General features: G+C 38.6%; 2 protein-coding genes across 9 annotated transcripts in view; one reads left to right on the plus strand and one right to left on the minus strand.

The window, feature by feature from the left end:
- Positions 1 to 10,015: 10,015 nt before the first annotated feature.
- ZCRB1 (zinc finger CCHC-type and RNA binding motif containing 1) lies at positions 10,016 to 20,407 on the minus strand. 2 transcript variants are annotated; one of them, XM_015629129.3, is made up of 8 exons: positions 20,277 to 20,407; positions 15,558 to 15,645; positions 15,380 to 15,408; positions 13,185 to 13,296; positions 12,993 to 13,100; positions 12,159 to 12,268; positions 11,979 to 12,054; positions 10,016 to 10,667 (listed from the first exon to the last, which is right to left on the minus strand). In XM_015629129.3, exons 2-8 carry the CDS (start codon positions 15,639 to 15,641, stop codon positions 10,536 to 10,538), a joined length of 651 nt encoding a protein of 216 aa, XP_015484615.1. In that variant the 5' UTR covers positions 15,642 to 15,645; positions 20,277 to 20,407; the 3' UTR covers positions 10,016 to 10,535. The 2 variants fall into 2 exon arrangements, with proteins under 2 accessions (XP_015484615.1, XP_015484617.1); XM_015629131.3 differs by lacking the exon at positions 20,277 to 20,407 and adding an exon at positions 19,743 to 20,174.
- An 84-nt stretch (positions 20,408 to 20,491) lies between these two features.
- PPHLN1 (periphilin 1) overlaps positions 20,492 to 22,488 on the plus strand; it is a 69,767-nt gene continuing 67,770 nt past the window's right edge. For all 7 annotated transcript variants that reach the window (XR_004497641.1, XM_033514714.1, XM_015628129.3 and 4 more), the window contains exon 1: positions 20,492 to 20,572. The gene's annotated coding sequence lies outside the window, so the exon portion shown is untranslated. The remainder of the gene's footprint in view (positions 20,573 to 22,488) is intronic.

The following is a 22,488-nucleotide window of genomic DNA, read 5'->3' on the forward strand; positions in this document are numbered from 1 at the left end:
CGCTAGTATCACACAATTAGATAAGAAATGTAGTGAACATGTCCAGCACTACACCCAGGTTTACTTTCTCGTGGTATCTAATAGAAATTGCTTGTGTGTGCTTCCTCTTTAAATGACCAAACTGTCTTTCCAACTAAACAAAAGTCTTGAAATGTAAGAACATAGTTAAAGAGCTCTTTTTTTTTTTTTTCTTTCCAGTTTTGTCACTTATTTTTGCTCAAGAGTCTGTTTCTCATCTTTTTCTTTCCTCCACGTGCTGATAAACTTCATGTTGACAGACTGAAGGGGCTGAAGACAAGCCCTGAAAGTATGGATTTCAGCTTTGGTATTTACTACATTGGCAACAGATGTCTCCCCCAACCACTTCTGCAGACCACCAGTGGCCTGCTGCAAAGGAGTATAAACCCAGGCAAAGATAGGGTTGTCCTCAATCTAAAAACACTGAAGTGTTTTATAAATGTGGTATTTATAGTGATGGCAAGTTATTGATACTTAGAGGCACGTCACAGCTAGAGGCATAATGGAACTTTTTTGGGGTTGTGGGAAATACAGTCTATAGCTCCAGGCTGTAACGTAGCCGTGAAAAATAGAGGACAGTTACGACCTTTGAAGATCTTATAACTTGCCTCAAGGAAAATAGAGTCTTTTTTTTCTAGACAGGAGCTTTGAAGATAAAGAAACCCCACAAACAAAACACTCCCCCAAACAACCAGCCCCCCTCCATGAACCAAAGCAACTCACCCCAACCAGCTTATTAGGCTCACCTTCTGAAATGTTAAAGTGTTCATGAACCAAACATCAGTTTTACCATTCTCTGGGAAAAAGATATGGAATCTTCTGAACACTTAGATCATGCAGGAGAAAATGGTGAGGTGTGTAAAACCTGATTTAGGCGTTCTGGTCCCACTTTTATCTGGAAAACCTTTATTAAAATATTTAGTCTAGCTATCAATCATCTTGTTATTGTCCCCATAGGACAAAGGAACATAAGCCTTGAGCACAGATCAGTTCAGCTGGTGCAGCCTATGCCAGCATGGAAGAAGCACGGGTTGAGCAGAAGGTACTTGCAGAGGTCATCGGAGGTAACGGATTAGCTCAGGAACAACCAGAAAAGGAAGAGCTATTCTTATGCCCATTCAATATTCAGCAGTATCAGATGAAAAGCCAAGACAGCTGGTGTCCTATGATGCTCATTATTCACAAGTTTTCACAAGCATATTTTCCATTCCACCATCCAAGGTTTTAAAGAGACTATAAAACAGTATCTCATTCATGAAAGATCTCTGCAGAACACCCCTCAGTACATCTCATCACTTTGTCTGTGAAGTGCTAAAAGCAGTTTTCCCCCAAAATTTTCACTTGGGTTGTAGTAGTAGCATTTATATTGTTACTATGTCACAATAGCACAAATCTTAATGAAGTCAAGATAAACGACATCTACCACCTCTCTTTTACATGTAAGAGCTACAGCCTTGTACAGAAAGACATTAGATTGATTGGAGTCTATATTAATCCTGTTTTTTTTTAATCTCATGTCTTTGTTTGGTAATTTTGCTGCTGGATTTCTTTTAAAACCACGGGTCTGAAATTCCTCAGCTCCCACTTTTTAAAACCAGAATGTGAGTGTATGCTTGTAAATGCAAATTCTCAAAGACAGCTCCTAAAATTGCCTAGGTTCTCTATGTACTACGCAAGGCCCAAGCTCTTTAACAACAACAACCTAACCAACTGAAGGTTTCCCTACCCCTTTTTTTCCCAGCTATAGTTTTCACTCTGATGAGTTGTTACTAGCATTGCTGTCGGCTTTGATAGTGAGGGCCCATTCTGCCAAGGATGAAACACCTCAGCCCTTCCAGCTGCTGCACTGAAAAGTCCCCCCTGTTGAAAGGTGATCAATTTGCTTCCTTGTTTTACCTTATGGACCTTGTTTTTCAATCTTTATACAACACACATTGTTTCTTGTTTGATTGGCTGATCTTTTGATTTTGCCTCTGTATTCTTGTGCTAATTACACTCAGCAAACTGGTCAAGGTTCTGTCCCTGTTTTTTTAAACATCACTGAAGATTTTGTAATTTGGGCTCTTAGCTCACTCCTAATTTTATTCCACTTTGTAGCAGTTGGCAATAGTGCCTTTATCACCGCTTTTTTTAAGAACTACCTGTTTTGCTCTTGACCATTTCCCATGAGCTCCAACTTCTCATTTCTTGCTGCTTCAGTTCTGTTGTGACTCTATTTGAAAATTAATGGTATCAAAGACAACTTTGTAAAGTGAAACATGAGCTACTGTCTCTAGATGAGGCTGGGAAACCAGTCTGAGTGAATGACCAGTTATCTAGCATTTCTCCTCAGCAATGCTTTCCTGTTTCTTAACAAACTACTTATGCCCTGGAAACGGTAAGAGTCTACTAAGATTCCTCCTAGTCTCTCAGTTCCCTCCTGTAACTGAAATTTAAGTTGAAATGTGGTTTCCCTAAGCCACTGATCAGCAATAGCAGTGCTAGTAAGAAATATGAACATTTGGGAAACAGCCTTACTATAGCTCTATAGAAATATAAATCATAACATGGAATAACTATCTGCTTGTTTTTACTAAAAGGGACATTGAGCTTATTTTTGTTTCTATGTGAATTGTAGTACAATATGCATAAGCTTATGACAGTATTTTTGAAGTTATGTACAAATATTGGAGAGATTCCTCACCACACTGCTTTCTATTTTAGAAATGAAGATATGATTCTGAAGTATTTTCTGCAACATCCACAGATTCTCACAATGAACTCTGAAACCCTTAAAAAGGAGGAGGGAAAAAGAAAGAAAAAAACAATGGAACATCTAATAATCCTTTTAAGACAGCAACATAAAAAGTATTGCCTAGCATAATACTGTGGAACAAAATACATATTTTAAAATCAGTTATGAATGAATAATGCACTTATCACTTAGACTGGAGGCATGTATGAAACTCATACTTGAGTATTCTCTAAAGGAGTCTGTCTAGACATTTGAAATATTGTTTGGCCTCTCTCATCAGCTGAAGCCCAAGTATGATGTATCTGTCAACAAATGTGGCAGCAAATATTAACCTGTGTGATTTATTGCTGATTTTGCTATAATTCATTTAATAATGACCATGTGTATTTTAATAATCTCAGTGAATTCAATTTAACTCATTCATATTATGTGAAGGAATGATACCAAATACATTGCAGGAAGAAAGAGAAACAGAGATTTCAGGAAAGTTCCCAGTCAGCAGATTTTGGAATTAAATTCTTTTGCCTTATTCATTATTAATACAAGTAATTTTGGAACAAAACATAAGATGAGCTTTTTTATTAGTTGTTCACTTCAGCTTGCTAGGGTTGTTCCCATTTTTAAACATTCTATATTTTTCTGATTAATTAAAAAATAGATGAGCTGAGTAAGACAGAAGATAAGAGAACCACATTACTAGCAGCTTACTGAAGGAAAAACATGAAGAAGTAAAGCCTCCTTCAGCTGGAAACTCAGGCCTTTATTTAAACTCTAAATTTAGTTGATGACAATAAAAGTGAAAAAGTAATTGGACGGAATAACTAAACGAAGGGCATAGCTGGAAAGCAATGTGGTTTTTTTAAAAAAGCATCTTGAAGGTAAAATATAGTTACAATGAAACATTCTGAACCTGGCCTGCAGACTGGATATCACACATAAAAAACCACAGAACAGAAATCTATACATCTGAGAGTCAGAAAGCTAGGGAGGAAATGTTCATTATTGGCAGAAGAACCAACAGCATGTTATGAAAATGGAAAAAAAACCCCTCAGCATAAATCATATCAATGGTGAAGTGAAGATAGACAGGAGGGACTTTGTCATTCCAACAGCTGGAAAAACTGGAGAAAGCTCTGAATAGCTTCCCTCATGGGGGAAGGAGGGACAGGACATCAATGAAGTGAGTTTAGGAGACACCAGTTACATCATTAGATCTGCCAAGTTAGTTATTGCCTAAAGCACGCTTGAACAGTAACTGGTGACACAAAGGATAGACTGAGAAGTCATTTGTGACCTTATTTTTCTAAAAGCTGCTGAGTTGCATCTGTGTTTACCATACTGCTGTGAAGTCTAGCACCTGAGAAAAAAAATCAGATAACTGAGTTCAGAGTTGAATGTGAAGAACAAACCTTCATTGCAATATGCAAAATCATTAATTTCCTATAAAAGCCTTCTTTAAATAGAGGAGAATTAATGCCACAGGCATGTGTGTCAGTGTGCATGTTTATTTTTTCAACCTATTTTGCTCCCTTTTGTTCCTCATTTTGATGCTGAACTCTACTATATCAAAATCCTCAGTCTCACCTGCCATTTTTCTCATTTGTTTTATTTTCACATTTGAGAATTCATCTCCTTCCTTTCCTACCCAGAATAGATTCCCTTAATTTCTACAAATCCACTGTGCTCTCTGCATTCAAGTATCTCATGTCAGAATCTACCTATGCAGAAGGTAGTACAAAAAGTGGTTCTTCTAACACACAGGTATCATTGTGCCCCTGGAAAGCCAGTAAAAGCATGAAGACAACATGGACATGTAGTGAACATCATTTGCATTAATATAATCCATTTGCATTAATATAATCCATGTTAGACTTCTGTGTGACTGAAATGAAGCCTGTGCATTAGTTAGACATATTACATCCATGTACTCCAGACAACCACATACATTTAATCCACATACACTCTGATATAAAGTACAAAGAGGAGAATCTGTAGGAGGAAACATGAAAATGTTTAGCATAACTGATATACTTATTCTGGATGGATATTTGGCTTACTCATCTTTGCCCTGCCTGCCTTCTCTTCTCCACTGGCTCCCAGCCCCTGGAAGCAGTGAAATTGCATCCAGACAATGTTGTTATAATAATTACTCCTGGCCCCATCATTAAAGGTGCAAAGTAATCTGTGTGCAGTGTTCCTACCACATTCAGATCAAGAGAGCTGAGTACCCTCCTGTCAACAAGTCTGCCATTTCAAAGGTGTGCAATACAGTACAAAATCCACCATCCTAGCACAAATAATGCAAGAGTGAAAAAAAGGTGCAAGTTTTTCAAGGGCTACTTTGTCTTGAACTTATGTACTTAATCATGGGCTTGACCTAAATTTTGCAGCGAATGAAGAGAATTCTGGACATTCTCCAGTAGCATCAGCTAAATTAGATCTGAAGATGAATAAGGCCCTGGGGCCCTGCATTCTTTGGGATGCCACAGGCATGGGATTTGCAGAGAATCCACCCTTGGTGCAGAGATGTGTTCCAGATTTTAATTAACCAGGTTTCCTCAGTTCAGCTCTTCCTGTGAAAGCCTCCCACAGTAAAAAAACTCTTTAAAAATGTTATGCTGCAGCAGATGAAAATAAACATAGCTGACAAATTTTCAAAAACTTTCTTGGAAAGAGAATAATTTCAAGGACTACAGCCATGCATTCCAGATACATGGTTCATGAACTCAAAAGCATCACGTCCAAGTACTGCATGTTCTCATCTTTCCTAACTGCCATATGCTGCTCAGGCGTTTCATTTTATATGCACCCTCATGGCTCCAGGCTTTGATGGGCAGATGGCTCTTTGCCACCTAATCAAATTCACATATCAAATACATCTCAAGTGAGGTCTTTTGTAGAACTGTATCCTCCTTTAGTTTCTCTTCCATTCTTGAGCATTTGAACATCAGTACAAACTTGTACTACCAAAAGGTTCATCATTTTCAGATATAAAACACTCATTCTTCAGTAAAGCAGACAAGGTACAAGCAGATCTATCCCACCCTAAAAATACAATTCAGTGCCTTGGAATTTCACAGTATACCCACAGAGTCCTTAATATGTCTTCTGGTTCTATTTTGGGTCTCTCCTTCTTCTGTAGCCACATCTGTTCTTTGAACAAATCACATCTACATCCTCTGCCTTCTAACATAAGCAGTTAAAATAATGCATCTTTTCTCCTGCTACCAAGTGACAGTTTTTGCTGTATTTTACTGAGCTTGATGCAGTATCTAAATTTGGATGCCTTCTAATTCTCTTTAACTGGATATTGAGAAGACTGAATTTTCATGGATCAGCTCATCTTCATGTAGGTTCATAGCCATTGCCTTTCATGAACTTAAAACCTCAGAGCTGCTTTTGATTCTCTGGAGCATCCTATTCATCAGACAGGAAACTTCTTATATTAGTAACTGTGGTATTTCTTCAAGCCACTGTGACCTACATTTCCTAACTGGGCTGGTTAAATGTTTCACACATTTTTATCACATTCTACTGCCACAATTTCTGCAACTCTTTACTTGCTGCATTACCTGTCACATCCATTAAATGCATGCATAAGCACACATCTTGTCTGAATGCACAGCAGGGTCAGGGTTAGCCTGACAGTGATGGAATGTTGTTTCTCAAACCAGCATGATTCTTAAAAAATATTGCTTTCTTTACTCGAACAATCTCCTCAGCTTATTCCTTCTAGGATATGTTTTACAGATACCAGCATAGATACAAGGAATAAGGTCATCTACATTAAAAGTGATTGAATCCTCCACTTTACACCTTTTTCTGTAAAGAAGGAGCAGTGTAGTGATTTTTTAATATTGCCTTCAACAGCTATGGGAAAAACCTTCACCCTGTTAAGATCTGTAAGATAAACAAATCTGCTGAGGATGAGCATTTTAAGGACACCTAAAAATGGTTTTGTAATCTATAGTAAAAAGAAGCAATCAGCTATCTAATACCAGTTATTTTAAGATAGTACATTTGGAAGAATATTATTTGAAATATTTTTATAGAAGAGCAATAGCAGAAGAGTGATGGAATATATCATCATATTGACACTGAAGAGGCAAAATAGAATAGAAACACTGGTAGTAGCACTTATTAAATTGCATAGAAAAACTAGATGTAAACTGGGATATTCTAAAATGGCATTTATTATTTTTTTGTCTCAGAAGACTACAGCTAAATAGCCTGCACAGCTCACCTTCCCATGCTAGAGTCAGGCATCTCTGCTATCCCAGAAAACACAGTGACCCAGAAGCCAAAGATAAAGCCTTTACAATTTCTTCCAGTGATCACCTATTTAGCTACATATAGTTCTTTATATTTACAGTCCTTTCTATTGCTCTGCTGAGAGTAGTATCCTGAATGTGCCAAAAACACAGTGGGAGCCTGCTAAACATGGACTAAAATTACTCCTGTGTCTCATAGCTGCAATGGTTTTAACAAGTGGTGCACAGGCACAGTGTGAGTAATACCAGTTATAATCAAGTAAGCTAATCATCCTTATCCCACTTCCATATCCCTTCTTCCCCAAGGACAGATAAAAGACATCTCCTAGTGATTCTGTAGACTGTCTTAGACATTTCCATAGATGAGAGGTCCTATGACACAGAACATATTTTGACAATTTTCAAGCTGCTTTTAAAATATGAAAGACAAAAATCTAGTAAGAGGGCATTTGCAGAAAGATATGAGCTTTTGACATTATTTAAAAAAACCTCTCCCACTTAGTGTAATTTTCTGTATAATCAGAGCCATATTATTTATACTCTAAAACCAGAATTCAGCTTTCAAGTCCTAATGTAGGGCCTCAAAGTATTAAAAATAACCCCAAACCAACATACAACTTGAACATGAACATCTCAGAACAAATATCTGTGCTTTTTCTAACAATAACAGGAAGGTGTTCTACAAGGCATTTTCTATTCTTCTGATAACAAGGTTACACAGTCTCAGCTGTCTAGACCAGAGACACCATTTCCTCCTCCCACAGTCGATGCTTTGTGATACCAGTTAAAAGCACCACTGCATTGCTTGAGCTTGCACACTAATTGCACCCTCTTGCCCTGATCTAAATTAGGAGCCTTGTTAAGACTCTCTCCTCCTCAGCACTGATGGGATTCAGGTGAAATCTGAAGCCATGCTGATTACAATAGGCGAGGGTAGGCATGAACAGGAGCAAATCCCTCCACGCTGAAAGTCATAAGAAGACTTTATTGACAAATTTTGGCCTTATTTTTTTTCACAATGAGGCAGCTGCACTGGAGGTGCCGCAGAAAACAACTTTGTATTTAAGCAAGCAGGACAGGTACTCATGCTGTCTGACATAATGGTTATCTAACGCTAATGTTCTGAATTTCTCACCTAGAAATGCTTTGTTATTTTGCCAATAAAGAACTGAAAATTATTCAGGAAACCAAGTGCAAAAATCCTATTCCTGAAGGTCCCTTTAGACTGTGTTTTAGACATTAGGTGCATTCTTCTAAGTCAAAAACTACACACACTGCCGATGAACAGAAGTTCAGAATTAAGAAAACTGTTAGATGATTTAAGGCAAAAAATTCTAAATGCCACTTCTGTACAGAAGCAGGTTCATTTTTTGTTTCTTTTCCAATGTCACCTACCTCAAGTGACTTTATGCTTGGAACAAGAGAGCATGGAGGAACAACACCGGGTCAGTTGTAATAGTCTGGACTGAGCTACTGCTTCATGCTGACAAAAGCAAATCCTATGGGGAAAGCAGTGAGGCAGAAGCAGCAGACTAGAAAGATACATCAGTGTGCTTCAGCTGCTGGAACTCTGGAAAAAGTACTGTATTAAGTTAGAACAATGGTCAGTTTTGTTTTTTATTTGAGGATATTTTTGAGCAGGGAGTTTAATATATTATGTTAACATATCATGTTCCACTTGTAAGTCTAATCCTTTTGACCCTGAAAAAAAGTCTCAGGGCAGGGAGCTCCACTACTAAATTACATAAATGTTTGAAGCTTGTTGTCTAATCACTTCACTGAAATCTTAATTCTTACAAGCTATCAAGTATTTCCAAACTAAAGTCATGGATAAACTCAAACTGGTCCTCTGTCACATTCTAGTTTTATTTTTTTAAAACTAGCATTGAATAGGGTATTTGAGAAGAAGACAAACTCTGATTTTTTTCTCTGATAATCTTCTTTTTTCTGCCATTTTGGACTGCCACTGAGCCCATACCTAACATTTGAAGAAGAGCATGCTGGCAGCATTACTTGCTTCCTTAATAGAGTTTAAAACTCCACATGCTTCAGTATTGCACACATACATGATGTAGAGTGATTTGCATTTATTAACAAGAAGTTACACCTGGCAGTTTAGCTCAGCTATTAAGAGATCTTCCTGAAATTCAGTGAAGGTAGCTCCGGATTTAATACAGTTCTTTCAGCAAAAAAGTCAAAGTCAGTCTTAAACACATTCCTTGGACTACTGAGTCCAAGGTTTTCCTACATCTAGAGCCCAATACTCTTTCCTATTCTGCTGACTTGAGGAGCCTGCACCAAAAATACTTGTGTTACTTCACTCTTGTTTCTGAATTCTTGTGTTTAAGGAGTAACAGAAGGCACCAGCATGACGTTCTGAATGTCACTATTTTATACTAGCTTAGAGGGTGTGTGTGCACATTTCTTTTTTGCACCCAGTTACATATTTGAATGTATCACTTAAGAATACATAATGGTATATTTGGATCTACATTGGTATATTTGGATCTACATTTTCTATATTTGGAAGAAAATGCTGATGAGCAAACAAGAAGAACTGAAAACAGAAAGAGGCCAGCTCGTCTCTTCTTCTCAGTGTGAAATTGTGAATGTATTTTATATAGTGCTTCCTAAAAGTGATGAGCTTAGACTACACACCAATATAAAACAGGTACCACCATCACCATGTGTCTGTGGTACTGGGAACAATCACAGCTACAGGAGAACATGCCTAGAACCCTAAAGAGATCAAAGGGCAAAAAAAGCCTGGAAAGCTTTATGTGCAAAATATGTGGCAACATACTTTGCTAAGAGATAATGACAGTTCCAAGTACACATGAAAGCTGTTTTTTATGCATGTAGGAAATGATGCCTTTTGGATTTTGCCAACAGGTTCAGATGGCTGTGATGCAGGTTAGATCCAAGTGTATTTAAAACCCTGTGGATAACCCTAATTACTGTTAGGCACTCAAACTGCAGTCAGGAGAAACAGTGTTGATGTGACAATAATTTATTAGAGCACTGCATGAAGAGTAAAAAGACAAATGTTTAATGCTGAAATTCAACCCTATGCAGAGGAACTAATGCAAGTTTCATATTCTACTTAAGCACTACTAAAGCACTGCTTCCAAGCAGACCAATACATAAAGCATGAGTGGTGTTAACAGTCATCCTAAGAGGAACACCTCTTAGGAAAAAAGCCTTGGGAAATTCTCATGAAATACTTCACTGCTAGAACTTGGGTCTAGACACTAACTGCAGGATGCATTGTCACAGATACTTTTCTGGATTTAAGTGTATAACCACATCATTTTCTTAAAAAGTTGCCTTGTTTCAAGGTAAGGTTTTGAGACAGAGATATAAAAAGATGGGAGAGTCAGGGACAGAATAAAAAAACCCATGATTTTCAGTGTCTTCAACATCAAAACAAACCTGTATTACACATCACTTTATAGCACTTTACAAAATGTACACTATACATATCTTATATATGCATTTAGAACAGTATTATTTCAGTCGCTAAGTTCTTCCTCATCACTGAAATAAGCACTTTTCTTAATTCGTGGACGTTTTGAATCATCTGAAATTGAAGATTCCCCTGCAGTCTGTGTCCATCTTTGTTGTTCTTCCTCAATTTTGGCTTGCTATAATGAAGAAAAGGGAAGTATTAGCTGGGATTATGAAAAATTCAGGTGCACTACAAATAATAACGCCAATTATTAATATGCATTGAATTATTAAATAAATTAAAGAATTACAAAGGTTTATTTCCAGGTAAACTGTGTGATCAAAGCACTAGGAAACATTTCTGAAAGTAGTTCTCACATATAAGCTGCCTTCTACACCACAGCAGCTGCCTGGACCATCCTGTATTCTCAAAAAGAGGAACTTTGCCCATGGCAAACTTCCAAAAATATAGAGATCTAAAGCAAAAAATCTAAGCAGATCTCTTTAGCTGAGATCTAAAGCAAAAAATGCCTCATGTTTTAAACTGATGTTATTCAATCAGCTTTGTTCCACTAATAAATCTTCTATCCATTGTCCTTTGCAGTCATTCATTCACATAATGAGTGCCTTTGGGGATTATTACTGAAGGTTATTCAACTAATAGTTTAAATAGAAGCCTCCTATTTTTACCAGTCAAAATCTTTGGATGGTGATAGAAATGAAAATGTTTCCTGGCTTTAAAGGTTTTATTTCCAATTGTGAAGCTTTTGGGGAAAGGGAGGAACATTGTGAATATTCGAATCACTTTTTTGGACTACATCATGTAAAAGTCCTGCACTCATTACAGTCATATTCAGAACAAAGTTATTAACCCTTGATGTTTTTTTTGGGGGGAACAGGCACACAGGCAATGATGTTGACATGGGATCTATGAAATTTGAATATCAGGTCAGGCTTGTTTTGTTTCACGAAGCAAAAGGGTGTAGAGATAAAGAAGTAATAAAGACAGTAATACAGATGTTAGATAATCTAGGTACATATAAATATGCATTCAGTATGATTTGGAAGATGAGGTCTATTAGAGAATGTGATGGTCTGTATTAGGCAAACAAGGTATCCCAGTAATATATGTTCAAGGACATTCCAGTGAGGACAGAGGATGTGTCTGGTCTCTCACACATGACTGTTTTCCTGTCTCCTCAGTTAACAAAGTAAAGAGGGATTTGTAGACCTAGCAAACAGCAAAGGAGCTTGAAGGGAAAAAAAGGCTGCAAAACACAAATACAGCAATAATGAAAGAGCAAGAAACCCAAAGAAAATTCCATTCAACATGCCTGCAGTGTAAAGAAGCCAACCATAGTTACCAACTACTGCTACCAAACCTAAGCCCTCTAAGTGCTATAGAGCAGAAAGACCTATGCATGTATATCAGAGCTTCAGAAAAGCAGCTAAAGAAGGGAGTTGAATTTAAAAAATAATAATAAATATTCCATGCTTCAGTTTTGTACCTGAAAAGCTATGGCTTGGCTGAGGCTATCTAGAGCAGGATCTTCTCCTTCCTCTTCACTTTCTTCTTCCTCCTCACTTCATTGTGCAGAGAGAGAGAAAAAAAAAATATAGATCCTTAAGTATTTAGTATGAAAAAGCTTCCTAAAAAAAAGTAGTAACATATAACTCAATATACATACACTTCTTCTGGCTCCACTACTTTCTTTCTCTTCTTCTTTTCTTTTTTCTTTGGTGGTTCCCGCTCTCCTAGCATATTTTTAGGGCAAGCATAACTTAAGTGTCCTGCTTCCTTGGAGAAAAAGAAATATTGCATAACAGAAGCCATTACAAACAGCTACATGTTAAAATGTATCATGAGGGATGTTCATGGGGGAAAAAAATGTAGCAATTAGTAAGATAAAGGGGATGCTGAATTAGCACACAGAAGACAAACTCTTCTCTAGGCTTGCCATGGAAATGAAGAGATTGGTGGTGATATGCATGCTTAACTGCAAACTGAGAACAAGCTACAAGCACAGTAGATTTTTTTCCTGTTGTGATAATTGAATACAGTACACATGGTTTATATGCAAGAGAAGACAGAAACCTCAGAATTAACAATTTAAGACACAGGAGTGAGGCAACATTTTTGCTGTAAGAAGTGTTACGAATAGAAATAAGGTGTGTATTGGACATTAAATACTATCCAAATATCACTGTCCTACATAACTACTCAGGAAATGTCAGGAATTAATTAAAACTTAAAACTCACTTCTATATTAAACAGTTGTTTCCGGTATTTATTTTACTGCCAACTAAATCATGAACTTCCAAAGATACAGCAAAAGCAGATATTTTGAAGCAAAGAGTAGGAGGCTGTCATTGCAATAGTTTCCATGCGCATCACTTATCTTTCTCGAGTTTTATTTCTCTTTGTTACTTTCATTACCATCTACTGTTACTAGTACTATTTAGCACTATTTCAATTATTAAGTTTTTTTTGCCCATTTCTCTACATTTTTGGTTTTACTCACCCCACACTCGTAACACTTCGACTTATCAAAGTAGTTACGCCTGCGAATGAATTCCGCTGCTCTTCCATTATCAATGGCAATACTTGCTTTTATTACTCTTCCAAACAACTACAGGAAATTGGATAGAAAAGGTAAATGTTTTTTTGGGACTGAAAGCCCAACCCCCCACCATAAAAACTTTCCACAAATTACCTGTTTGTTATTAAGTGCCCGAGAACAGTTTTGTGCAGATTCTTTATCCAAAAACAAAATAAAGGCAACTCCTTTGCTCTTTCTGGTGTCTTTGTCTTTCATAATGGTAACTCTGGAAACATATAACCACATTATTGATTTTAGTGAGCCACACTAAAATTACTTCAGAGATATTTTTTCCTTAAAGATCTCAGTAGGATCCTACCTTTGTCATACAGCAAAAGGGTTAAAGTATATTTAACAATAAAAATACTCACTAACATAAACTCAGAGGAGCATCTAACTTGGCCATGTATTTAGAGGTAGAGTGGGGATTATTTTAAAACAGCATGTGGGATCTTTCTGGGACATGTATCACATGAAGAACAGAGAACATAATCTTTAGATTTACATGCAACCTAACTGGAGGGAACTACATGTACTGGAGGTGAAAGAAAAATTCATGGGTAATTTTACCATTGCTATTATTGATGAAAAGCACAGTGTGAACTGCCTCCACAATGAGAAATCTATGTTTGTGTAGGACCAATCAGCTAAACAGGTTCACAATAGGAAACACTAACTATATGCAGTACTGGTCTACAAATATCTCCAACTGAAATCCAAGGATCATGGATGTATGTGTTATTTCACATGACATACAAAGTTAAATCTTCAGTCTAACATTGAAATCAACAGCTTCAATAGCACATTGAGAAATTCACGAGAATCTAGAAACAGTAAAATAAAACCTGAAGATAAAAATTACAATACAGGGATGGGGTATGTGTCTATACAAGGCCTGAATTCTTACAATCTTAATGTTAATTGTATTTAGTCCTGAAAAAAACTAACAAAGCAACAACAGCGAGAACCAGAATGTCAGGCTGCATGTACATAAAAATCCAAGTACATGTAAAAAAGTAGGGAATATGTTCCTCCCTATGTCCACCACAGGCAGAACAAGGTTTAGCCACAGGGCAAGCCAAAATTCTCAGAAGTAAAAAAAAACAAACCCCACTTCAATACAGAAGGCCTACCTGTACCTTATACAACCTGTGTAAGTAACAGATGACCTACATGGTAAAAAGTTTATAAAATAAAAACACAGTAAGGAAAACTCAAATTTCTCCAAATATATGCACAAAAAGGTTGAGCTTAACAGTTTTACTACCAAGTCCTCTTGGACAGGATATGTATAACTGCATGCATTAAGTTCAAGTGTCAATAAAACTGACTTTAAAACAATTATATTAATTTTTCTGCCAAGCTATTCTTTGAAGAATTCCAAAAAGCTTGGTGTGACTGTCAGGGTTCTAATTAGGATATTGAACATACCAGTTTGTAACACAAGAACAGAAAGAATCAAGTGTGACAAATCTTTAAAAAGCCAGGAACTTCTCAGAGCCATAGAAAGTCAAATTCCTTACTGAACAAACTCAGTTGAAATCAGGATATACTTGCTTTTCCTGCTATTTGTCACCTGAGACACACTTACGAGACTTAAAAAACTTTCAAACTCTATACCTCACAGTTTATTGCAACAGCTACTAGAAATTAGAGAAGATACTTGCTGGTTTATGATTAAAAACTGAAGACTTGAGTCTCCTTATTCTGACCAATTAAAAAAAAATAAACCAGTCAGTTCCTTACTGTGGCATTTCTTTCTATGATTTCAACACAGAGGCAGATATTCACATATATTGTTCATGAATACCCCACATACTGAAAGCCATTAGTGCAGCCATACATCCAACTTTAAGTAAAATACTAAGCAGTCACAATAACAAGCCCCTCTAGAATTAGAGAACTGTATGCTGCAATTATGGAACTGTGACACCCAGTTCACGTAAGGAGAAGCTCCCACTTTCACACCCACCGTGCCCTACAGTGTTCAAGGAAAGGGGAATAATACTAGAAGAACACTGTTTCAATTATTTCAGAGAAAAGACTGATGGTACGTAACATTCTACTTGCTCCTAAGAAATGGTTAGCAAAACCTGTCCTCAACACAAATATTCTTGTATTATGTATGTAACTGCAAGGACTTCCAGTTGTTAAATTAAATTTATACTTTATTAAAAATGAACAGAACTTCAATACAGTTCCATATTCATACTTTAATTACGAAAAGCTCAAGACCTTCAAGTGAAGGAAAGACATAAAATATTTAAAATGAGAGGTACAAAAATAGAAGGGCATATGAGGTCACTTACTTGACAACTTTCCCATACTTTGAAAATATCTGAAACATAAAACAAAATAAAAAGATTCAACAACAGACAATTGCATTTCACTAACAATAAATTTATCATGACAAACTTGAATATTGATTTTACAGTCAAAATTGTTATCAACAAATTTAATCTAAACAATGCATCTCCTAAAACTTACCCTGTACAGATCATTGTTAGTCAAAGCAAAGGGTAAATTGGACACATACACTGTGCTTTTGCTTGGTGCCAACCCACCACTCATTTTTCTGATGAAAGGAAAAAGAGAGAAGAGTTAAACTGTATTTGTCACAAAAAGCAATTACAAAAACAGTTTCAAGACTTTCAGTTTTATTTCAAACCTAGCCCAGACAGTCATGATAAAGCTGTAGGAGAACATAGCTTTTATTTCCCTTTAATTTTCCTTGCATCACATTACATGAAAATTAATGTTTGCCTTCATACAGAAGACATACACTCCTTCCTCCTCTCCTGCATCCAAACATATTTTTGTTCCATATGAGTCAAATTGCAGTCAAGAAAAAACTGGCAAATTAGTGTACTTACAATAACCCTCTGCTGACCTGTGCAATTAGAAAGGTTGGTGGCCAAAAGAAACAAGCAATGTCCATTATGGCCAACATGTCAAATTACTGACCTTTGTACCAGTACCAGCATGATCTGATTCTTTATACATGTATCAGTTCAGCTGCATTCAACACACAATAAAATACAATTGGTTAAGGGGAAACAAAAAAGTTTTCCTAAAGCAGAGTCCTAATTATTGTGGGGAGGGAGATAAATACATTTTAAAGTCAACATAGTAGGATGATAAAGCACACTCATTTCCTCTCTTAGCTATTGCTCAAGTCTCTGCATTCCTCTAGAACTGCATATGTCAAGAGCTAACCATAAAGCATCATTCCTGTAGAAGCACTCCACTTCCTCCTTCTGATTAAGCAGATTTCTCCTGGCAGGAAGCAGGAAAATTTCCAGTCTTTCCATTTTAATTTCCAATATTTTCTATGCTCTTGAAACTGAGTATGTCTGAAAACAATGAATCAATTTAAAATACCATTATAACCACATACACATCATCTAATACTAGGTGAAGAGTAACCAAACTAACTTGAGAATGATGAGCCAATGTTTTTCTTCACATTTGGACGTTTCCCAAAAATTTTAGTGGTGTAAAGTCTGTGCAAAACACTCTCTTTGATCCATTCTTTAGCCATTATTCAGACCAAGAACTGAGTAAAATTTAAGATCAAAACATACCCCTTATGAAAGGGCACACCAAATAGTACAGCAAACCTATTCCCTACACATTACAATCTCTACCTCCTTGTCCGTTTTCCTACAGCCTTATTACTGCTTCTTGGCACCTCCAGCCAATTTCCTGAGGATCAAGCCATTTCTTCAGCAAGACATTTTTCAAATGCAGACAAGAGCTGATCAAGGGATAAAAAACTTGAAGTATTAGAATCAGCATCTGCCATATTACAGTTTCTTAGGGGACTTCTTGGGTAGCCTGTCTGAACAGATTGCTTGGCCAAGTGCCAACGAAGTAACTAATATCACACTGTAATCCTGCTGATACTTTCTGGCATTTTATGATTCAGTTATCTGAAGGCTTGATAGTCCCAGTAGACACTGGTTATCCAAGTGCTTTGCTTCTCTTTCCTGACATGCTTACTGTATGACAATTCATTTGAGTGGCAGTTTCCAAGTGACTGAATTTCGAGGTTTTCCATGTTCAGAGACTGTTTTTTGGCATGAGCAAAAATGGCAACACAAAGGTTAAGCAAATGAAAACAGAATAAATTTGCAATAAAGGCCACACATTGCATCTGGTGTTAGGCAGACTGGGTTCATTATCCCAAATTCCTTTCTGCTTGGCATTTGTATCCATGACAAGCCCAACCAGACTGACTTGGCAATATGCCATGTGAAGAGATGGCCTGAAGTGCACTTATCCAGATGTACAGTGGATAGAAGGATTCAGCAAGAGCAATCTCAACACTGCACTATCGTACATTGCCAGTGCTAATATATTGTAGCAGTGGATGAGAAAACACTGGAGGTAAACCTCAAGTGTTTGAATACAACAATTTCACTATGCCTAAAAGGCAAGAGAAGCTAGAGCACCTTGTAACAGACCAAGCAGCCCCCATTATAATGTGCAGGCACCAGGGAGAACATCATGACCAGAGCAGTCAGCCTGCATATTCCACAATGCCACTGTGCAAACCTCCACAGAGAAGGTGAGACACCATGGGGAGATTACTACTGGCCTAACAGCTCGGTTGTTAGGAAATTATTAATGAAAGCAGCCTACAGAATCACCATTTTCAGCTGCACACTGCTTTTTCCAGAAGAAGCTAAAAGAGTTGCACCCTCAGAGCACTGGCTGCCAGACAGCTGAGACTGAATGTTGTTTATACTCCCCATGACAAATTTAAGCTTAAAAGTCTTGCTGCCCCAACTGCCCAAATATTCTTAGCAATTTTTATTGTTTAGGCCTGTTGCCCAAGTACTTTTTATTTTTAATGTCTGACTCACTATACACACACAATTTTAATACAAGAGGGAGTACAGCAACTGTATGGTTATCATCTTTTATTATAACAATGTTTCCTAGAGGGAGAAGTAAAAAAATGCCAATTCCAGTTTTAAGGTAACTCTCCAGACAAGACATGTCATCTGGAGGCTCATCATTACAAGGTTGAGAATCCTGCTACTTCTGGATTTTTCTAACTTCATAGAACTGTCCAATATAGGTTTAATATTTTCATCATATTCTTCCACCATGATTACCAATCTCTGCTCATCCAATAAGAAAAAAAAAATCCCTTTCCCTCACAAAAATCTCCAGATGAACAACAATGAAACAACATCTGAACTTTCTTCTTGCTGCAGCAGACTCACCTGAAAGTCAGGTACAGCCTAACTTCAAGGCTATATACTGCTAGAGCTTTTCAACAAGTCAAAATATTTCAATTTTATCCTGGATGCTTTTCTGGGCTTTTCTGGATCTTCAAGGTATTACCATCATTACTTAACTCTGAAATATTGGCTGAAAGCCTTTACAATACCTCCACAGAATTGCATACAATTCCCATTAATGTAATGGTCTCTCTGCAATATTAATGCCTCCTTCATTTATCACTTTTACATATTAACTCTGACAACAGAGTTATGTCTTATTACAGTGACTTCTTGAATTCAATCTTTTTTGTATTTTCTAAGAACTCAAACTTAAAGAAGCCATCTTTTGACAAGAGCCATCTGTCAGCAATGACTAAGTCTCTTGAAGAATAGATCAAGTACACAAATATGTTTTGCTTCAATCCAATATGCTTAATGCAGCATCTGTCATTAGCATTGGGGATAACACAAAAAGACAATGATTAATTTCAGTAATTGGCTTTTCTACTCTATCCCAGAACACATGAGGACACGACCAAAACAGTTCAGATGCCTCTGAGTCATCAAATGGAGCCTAAATTTACTGATACTTTCATGACTCAACTTTGGTATTTCAACTTAAAAACAGAAACTTGTATATTTGTTTTTAACTGGAGTGCAGCAAGGTCAGATTTATGATTTAATCAACTGAAGTGTGTACAAATGATTTGGGAGCAAGTTTCTCAAGACACTCCCACTCAAGCCAAGTAATTTGAGTTTTCCTATCTTCATCCTTAAAACACATTTTCTTCCTGATTTCATAGTGTCAACAGAGTTTAGTCCCAAGTCAACAAACCATTAGTTGTGGCAGAAACTTGGCTCAGGCTAATAATCAAGTGTCTTTAGTAAAGGACGAAAACAGACCCATGTTCTCCTTGGTCCCTGACAAGGATAACAATCACTTGCCACAATTCTGCCCTGCACAAGGGGCATGGAACAAGCTGTAAGAGAATAACCTGTTTTATCTCCTAGTCACTTAGATAGTACCAAGAAAATCTTAAACAGGATCAAGAGTTGGTAAATAAGGTTAGTGCTATCAGCAAAGAATACAATCTGCTCCGCCCAAAGAGGAACATAAAAAGGATCTTTGCTTTGAATCAAACCACTTTTATGTATTGATCTAACTACAAAAGCTTAGGGACAGTAAGACTGGGCAACCAGACCATCAGCCAGGACTATTTATCAAATACATATAATTTATATATATGTTCCTTTTCCAGATTACATATAGGTGTCCCATCGAGCTTGGCCAAAATCGGTAGAATTTTGTCCCAGACAGATATAATGATATGATTCCATTTTCATCCTCAGTACTACTCAGCATTCACTGAGACTTTACTGTGAGTGAAGATGACATAGCAGTAAGTGATTTACTTGACAACAAATGTACAATACCTACAGAAGTATTGTATCCTCTGGAGGTCAGTGCCTGGGCTGTCTTCTTCTGCCTCCACTTGGAGAGACCCAGGGCCCTCAGAATTTCATAATTTCTATGCTACCATTTTCCCACACTCTAAAGGGAAAACCCATAAAAGCTTTTTCAACAATCCCTTTTTTAAAGGGATTCTCAGCACAGCCAAGATGGAGAAAAGCTGCTTGGTTCAATCGCACCTGGTCTCACCCAGAACTTCACCCAGGAGGGGCAGACCTGGGTAACTCACTTAGTGACGGCCCTTCCTCCTCGAATCACGAGACACGTAACCTAATTCAGAGCTCTGCTCGAGCAAAGCGACATTAAAGCGACAGAACCACAGACTGCTCGGGAGCTTCCACACGCTCTGTTAACACTTTCGGCTCTAACCCGGCCCTGCGCTTCCTTTACCACGGCTCTGACCAGCCGCTTATTTCGTCCCTTCCTATTCCGCAAAGGCCCGAAGCGAGCGAGCAGGGAACGAGCGCTCGCGACCCCCGCGCTGCCCCCGTCCCGCCGTACCCGTCACGGCGGGGCTCAGCCCGCGCGGGCGCCCATCGTGCGGCCCGGCCCGGAGAGGCGCAGCTGCGGTCCCGGCGGGGCGGGACAGCCCGGCACGCACGGCCCTGCTCTCTCGCCGCCGCCCCGGCCCGTCGCGCTTCCGCTGACGTACAGTTCCCTGCGCGGCTGCGGCCAATGGGCGGCGGCCCAGGGATGGCGGGCGGGGGCTTCCGCCGACGGCTCGGGCGCGCCGGAAGCGGCGGAGGTGCGGGGCGACCGCGGAGTTGGGACGCCGCGGGAGTAAGAGGCGAAGGCGGGTGAGTGGCGGGGCCGAGCCGAGCCGGGGGCAGGCCACCTTCTTCCGCGGAACCGCCGGGGCCGGGGCCGCGGCCGGAGCCGATCTTCTGGCCCGCGGCGGGGCGCGCTGGACTCTTTGTGGGGCTCCCCGGGACCGCCTTCCCTGCGCAACCACGTGCTCGGGGGTCGCGGAGCGCCCGGCCTGGGAAGCGACACCCTCGAGGATTGGCTTGGGGAGCGCGTCCTTCCCTGCGGAGGGGCAGCCCGAGGGGAGCCGGGAGCGCTGGGGAGCCGGAGTGCCCACGAGGTGGGTGAATTTCAGTGGCGGGACAGGGGCGGAGGGAAGGACGGCTTCCTCTGGCAGGCGGCTGCTGGGTTAGCACCCGAGATGGCTTGTAAGCCTTATCGTTTAATTCTCTGTAAAACCCATATGGGACAGAAGACTTTCATACTCAGTTTAATTTGTATATTTGTTTTGAAGGGAAAGATCGTCCTACTTGTACATGCATCTGAGAGTAACTTTAAACAATAATTTGTAATGGATATTTGGAGGCTATATAAATCCAGTTGTGCACACTTTCATTGAAGTATGTGCTGGGTCTGTTGGTGCAGGATCTGTGCTCTTGTTGTTTCTAGCGGGATAAATAAGACATGAGTGTGTCACTCAGCTCATTTCCTAATAAGTATTAGAATGAGTCTTTCAGAATAAATCTGTGTGATTAGTTTAACAATAGGGTATACTGTAATATTGTAATTAAGTAGGCTCTTTCCCATCCATTAGACTTCAAGGATAGTCTATAAATTCTTTATCTAGCGTATCTGAGACTTCAAGGGAATGAAAACAGTCAGAACGAAACAAAAAGATGTGGAAACCCAGACAGCCAATGAGGGCAGTTTGATGCAGTGATTTGCCCTGGATGAAGTGCTGTGGATTGGTTGGTACTTTCAAGAGTAATTTTTGAGAGCATTGTGGTTATGGCAGCAGTATGGAAAGTTGCCATATTTTGTTGTGAGAGTGTTTGTGCTGCAGGATGGAAAGCTGTGGGAGCAGTGGTGATCCATGCAGTTGTTTGCAATGACATTGCTGGTGGAGCAGCCACATCAGAACCTGGTAGAATATGCTTTTCATGGCACTGACACTGATGATGGACAGGTCAGTAACTGCAGGTGGTCAGGCAAAGATAAGTGCCAGTGTATCAGTCATTCTATTAGTATAACCCCCAATGCGTTGCTTCCATTTCTCTTGTTCCAGTGACATTAGAATGATGCAGTAAGGAAGTGGAACTGGTGGGACTGTAAATCGTTATTGGAATGCTGCTGCTATTATTAATTATATTCAGTTTATGCATGCTATTTTACGTCAAAATTATTGTGAATGGGTTGAGGAAGATTGGAAGGAAACCTCTTGGTATCTAGGTGAATATCCCTAGACTTGTTGCTTCTAACTGCTTTTGAAACTTTTACAGCCTTAGATTTGCTATTAGGCAGAGACAGATTGTCTTTAAATCTGTTTTTTCTTAGAGCCTCTCTCACATTATTTTATTTCCCAATGTGTTGGATTTTTCCCTCTGCTCTTACACTTCTGCTTTTTCATTTTACCAGTAGTACTGTGTCTATTCAGTGTGTTCTACCTGTCCCAAATATGAGGGGAAGTTTAGAAAGTTACTTTCTCCCCCAAACCTATTTTTATCTGTCTTGTCTTCTGTCTAGGTAAGAGATACTGGGATATCTTTGAAGATTATGAAATACAGAGTCTAATTGTTGGAAGATAAAACAATGTCTTCTGTCTGTCTTTATATCCTTACAGCAGGAATCATTGCAAGTTTTATGGTGGTATTGCTAATAAGTTACATCTCTCCTACATCTTGTACAAAAGTGTTTGAGCTTTTTTTGAGAGCTTTCCAAAGCAGAGGAGAGAGAGAAATGGCTCACACTT

Source organism: Parus major, chromosome 1A (genome assembly GCF_001522545.3).
Source record: "Parus major isolate Abel chromosome 1A, Parus_major1.1, whole genome shotgun sequence".
Classification (NCBI taxonomy): Eukaryota; Metazoa; Chordata; class Aves; order Passeriformes; family Paridae; genus Parus; species Parus major.